The sequence below is a fragment of the Lytechinus variegatus genome, chromosome 6, assembly GCF_018143015.1.
Source record: "Lytechinus variegatus isolate NC3 chromosome 6, Lvar_3.0, whole genome shotgun sequence".
NCBI classification, from domain to species: Eukaryota; Metazoa; Echinodermata; class Echinoidea; order Temnopleuroida; family Toxopneustidae; genus Lytechinus; species Lytechinus variegatus.
The window spans coordinates 18,691,303-18,696,262 of NC_054745.1; the positions used below are offsets into that span (position 1 = coordinate 18,691,303).

The following is a 4,960-nucleotide window of genomic DNA, read 5'->3' on the forward strand; positions in this document are numbered from 1 at the left end:
CATATATGGATTCCGGTCTGGTGTTAAATCAACACCGGGGTCTTTGGAGTGTAAATTTACAAGGAGTATTTCAAGGCCCAATATCCCCTCCCACCTTCCATTGCCTAACATGGTCCAAAGTATAACTACTCATATTCAAAGTTTACTGATATGATATGAATGCTATTTACTCATTGGCAATACATCAAATATTGATATTGCTCTGAATGAATGACGACAGACGTGATTGCTGTTTTAAGTTACAACCAAAAGTCTGTCCGTCGAATTACAGTGATCTGAACCTAAGGAATCTAGGGCTATTTATATACATGTATTCAGATTTCAAAGGATTGTGAAAAGGTATGTTAAGTTTTTAATCTTCAAATAATTCATATTAAGTAGCCATTTTAATTGTGAAGGATGAGGTCAGTAATTCTGATATGCTGAAAACAAAGGAACGTAAACTGAAGTTGAGTTTTTATCAGCTGAGAGTGGCGTTTGCATGTTATCATTAGAAAGTCCTTGTACGTGTTGCAGAAGTCTGCATGAGGTATTCTACCCAAATCCAGCTAACTTTATTTCACATCTCTTACAGGCTTCCACTGACCATAGTAAATTAACAATCTTCAGACATTACAACATGGCGGCAAGATTTCCTGAAGGAAACCAAGTTCAGCTCCGACTTAGAAAAGGTCATAACAGGATATGGTCATGTGACAAGCATGGTGAGCAAATCAAATTTTACTGTAAGAAACACAAAATTCCCATATGCCATCCATGCGCTACCAAAGATCACAGTCAGAAACCATGTACGTTAGACGACATCGAGGATGTCATCTTCGAAAGGAGGAGACAACTGAATGAACAATTCCCAAAAATACAGGAACTTCAGAAACAAATTGAAGCCCTCAACACGAAAATAAAGGTTTTATCAGCGTCTGGAAGTACTCATTTTCGGACAATTGACAACAACATTCAAGCATCATATCACGACAAGATCGAATCTGTTGGAGAAAAGGAGAACAGGATGATTAGGGTAATCAACGAGGAGGCAGATGAGGAAATAAGACTAGTAAATGAGAACAGAGAAAAAAGGATCAATAATTGCACTCTCGAGATGGAAAAGGAGCGAAAAATCATCAAAGACAAGGAGAAGGAACTTCTATTAGATGCAAAGAAAATCAGCGAAGTCGTTTTTATGAAGATCAAAGATATTACTAATAAGAATCGGCATGTAATTAACACTTTGATGAACATTGAATCAACCATCTCACGTATAAACCAACATGACGAAACATTGTTGAAGGAAGCTCCTCAAGTACTGGCATCTATTGATGAAAATTTAAGTTTAAATGTTCATCAAGATGTTAGCGATTGTCTTGACCGAATACAGAGTGAAGTTGAGAGATTGGAGTTTGTAGAGGGGACAGTAGGTGGGGAATACTATGGTAGAATTGATGGTTATATCGGTAAATGGGAACTTGTCAAGTCAATCCACATTCCATCGGTTGTTAACAAGCCGTGGGTGCGTGGTTTGGTCGGTGAGGATGAGATATGTGTGCAAGACGGAGATAACAATGCCATGTATGTTACAAACATCAACACTCAACACACAGAGAAAGTCATTGATGGAGGTGAGTCGATGACATCATGTACACCCATAGACAGTAACGTAATAGTATGTGGTAAGGACAGCGATGATTGCATGGGTGACAGGTTGGATGGATGCATCACTCTCTATGACAGACAATGGAAGGTGATTAGAGACATCAGCATACCAAGGAATGGGTACGATAGTGTGTATGTTGATGTTGACAGGGATTGGATGATCCTCGCTGCGGAGTACTATCAGTGTAATATCTATGTCATCAATCCTGCTAATGGTAAGATAGTAAACACTATAAAGATGCAGGGTAAGAAGGTGAGGGGTGAGATACAAGCCTTGTCATCAGGTGATATCGTTGTGAATACAGGTAACAATAGATACACTGTCATCTCACGATCAGGGGGAGAGAAGGCTGTCATACACTGTGATGAGTGTCGCGTTGGCAAACTGACAGACACACTCTACATCGCGTACTATGATGGAGCACGTAATACCATCGCAGTTGATCAGGCGTCACATGATGGTATCATCCAGGCAAGGAGGATCGTGGAATACGAGGAATCAGATCGCACTCTCTTCATGAACCCTTGTCTCGTTACTCCTTTTGGTACCCTTGTAGGATGTGATGGAGACAAACTTCTTATCTACAAGAAGACATTCATCTTGTAAATCATCTAGCCTATCAAAGGAATCATATCTGATTTATAAGAGAAATATAGACCAGGGGCGGATCCAGCCTCCGCCAATAAGGGGGGGGGGGGCGAAATTTTTTCACCCATATTTTCCCCGATCGGCAGCTCAATGTTGATTTTTGTTTCGTCCTTTGGTCAAAATGGCATATCGCGTACAATTATTAAGAAGTGGGAGCGAGCAAAAATAATGACATTTTTTATTACAAAAATCCAAGTTCGTGATAGATTTTAACATAATATTTGGAAAATAATACTATATTTCACCCTTTTGCCTTTCCTTTTCTCCTTTTCATTCGTGATCGTATTTTTTTTTGGGGGGGGTGGGGCAAAACGCCCACGTCATAACATTAATTTCTTAGCTTTATTCTTATAACAACATAAATGCGTAATAATTTCATAAGCCCTATTAAAATAGTGTGTGCGCGAAGTGCGAGCTAAACAATTTTGAAATTTCACGTATTTCGTCCTAAAAATTTAGTTGAACATTCTGGGCAATGTTTGTAAACCTGAAGAAGATGCGTATGTAACTAGATAATTACTGGGAGCGCGAAGCGTGAGCAGAAATTTTTATAATGCGTTCTGGCCTTGTCGAAAAGGGACCTGTTAAGGACGAATAAAAACATATGATAGTCTAGCGTATGATGCTGTAAATAATTCTTTTAATGCGTTTTGGCCTTTTTGAAAAGGGACCTGTTAAAGACGATTTGCAGTTAGCCATTAGACGATACATAATTGAATGATTAATTAATGCGAGCACGAAGCGCGAGCTGAATTTTTTTTGACGTTCCGGCCTAAAAAAAATTAGCGTTCTATGCACTTTTTGTAATCATGAACAGTATATGTATATAACCAAACAATTGATGCAAGCGCGAAGCGCGAGCAGAAAAATGAGATTTCAAACCTGAAAACAGGACACTCTCGTCATGTTTTGTAAATCATTAAAAAAGAAATGAAATGGTACCCTGGTTGATTTTTTTTATTCTGTTGTAAAAAATAATTCGGGAAGGGGAAAATGGCATGAAATGTAAGTTTCGTATAATTGTACACAACCCCCCCCTTCGTGAATGTTAGAGAAAAATAAGATAAAATCTCGTACATGGTGGTGTCGAATAGGGTTCTTGCTTAGTCTGCATTCATATGACAATAAATATGATGAAAATAAAGAGCAAGTGATAATGTTTTCCGTATAATTATTTTTTTTTCGCCAATTTAATATTCTCTAGTCATGTTTAAAAGAGGTGAGATTCATCTCGATGTGATTCAGCACACTGTATATTCATTATAGTCATGCAAGTATTACATCATACACTTATTTCAATTAGTTCATTTTTTTCGTTTGTACAGCCTTTACTTTTACCTCATATCGGCTTATTTTCAACATAGATTCCTGATATAATTGTTTCCCCTCACGAATAATATCATCTTATACATTGGCTACATGACTAAGGAATCTCAAGTAACAATCATTTGGAAATGAAACTCATTTCGTTAGTTATTTGTATTGAAGTACTGAAATGAGGTGTTTGCACCCACTACGTTCAGTAATGTCTTTCGACATCATTAAATTAATTTCATTATAAAGATCATATGACAATAAAAACATGATAGTCTAGCGTACCATGCTGCAAATAATGAAGTGCTAATTTAGCACTTACAGTGCTTGTAGAGTGACTGCACTACGAGTGCTGATTTTGAAGTTTAAATTTGTTTTAATCTAGTTTTACAATTTTCATGCCCAGGAAACAAGGTTTTCCCGTGCAAAGTCGTCAAAACTCCTTCAGATTTTAAATTATAAATGAGATCAAAATTTAGGGTTAGCCAAATACTTTAATCAATATTATCTCATGAGTACTAGTGCCCTGGGAACAACTTTTCCCCCTGGAGGTGCTGATGTGAATTTGAAAAGGAAAAAAAAGAGGTTTTCCACTACAAAATAGGGGCAAATTGGTCCCGAGAAATCTGAAAAGCACACAAATAAGGGTTTCACTAAAAGAAGGTCATCCTCGTTACATTTTCCCTTTTTTAACATCTTCCAGAATAAATGGGGCGCTGCCTATGGAGAATAATATACGCAGTACCTCCCCCCCCCCCCCAAAAAAAAAGAGTCAAGTGTGAACTGAAGAGCGTTAAAAAAAAACTTGAAGATTTTTTTTTTAATTCCTACAGACACACTCTTTGCGCCGATTTTAAGGAGGTGAAATTCAGAAATATGCAAACATTAACAACATTTGGGCATTCTTTTTCGTTTTTGTTTATGCTCTTTTTTCACTTCTCACTTTTCAAACAGAGGGTCGTGGGTTCGAATCCTGGCCGTGGCGTGGTCTAGTGCTTCTGACTCTTGCTATTCAGACAGAGGGTCGATCGTGGGTTCGAATCCTGGCCTTGGTGTGATCTAGTGGTTCTGACGCTCGCCTTTCAAACAGAGGGTCGTGGGTTCGAATCCTGGCCGTGGCGTGTTTTCAGCAAGAAATTTATCCACACCGTGCTGCACTCAATCAAGGTGAGGTAAATGGGTACCGGCAGGAAATAATTCCTCAAAAAGCTGTGTGCACCTGAATCGGTAATCAACTTAGCCGGGTAATGACAGCAGCAGGGCCCGCTGGGAGAACAGTTTTCGGTACTGAAGTGACTACCCTGGGTAAATATACCGCTATTAGTATTGTTATTATCATCTTATATACTC

General features: G+C 38.3%; 1 protein-coding gene across 1 annotated transcript; it reads left to right on the forward strand.

Moving 5' to 3' along the window:
* Positions 1 to 595: 595 nt before the first annotated feature.
* On the forward strand, positions 596 to 2,254 carry LOC121416550. The gene has a single exon (XM_041610041.1). It carries the CDS (start codon positions 620 to 622, stop codon positions 2,252 to 2,254), a length of 1,635 nt encoding a protein of 544 aa, XP_041465975.1. The 5' UTR covers positions 596 to 619.
* Positions 2,255 to 4,960: the final 2,706 nt, after the last annotated feature.

Coding starts and splice junctions, on each gene's coding strand:
- LOC121416550 (XM_041610041.1), top strand. CDS start 620: ATGGCGGCAAGATTTCCTGAAGGAAACCAAGTTCAGCTCCGACTTAGA.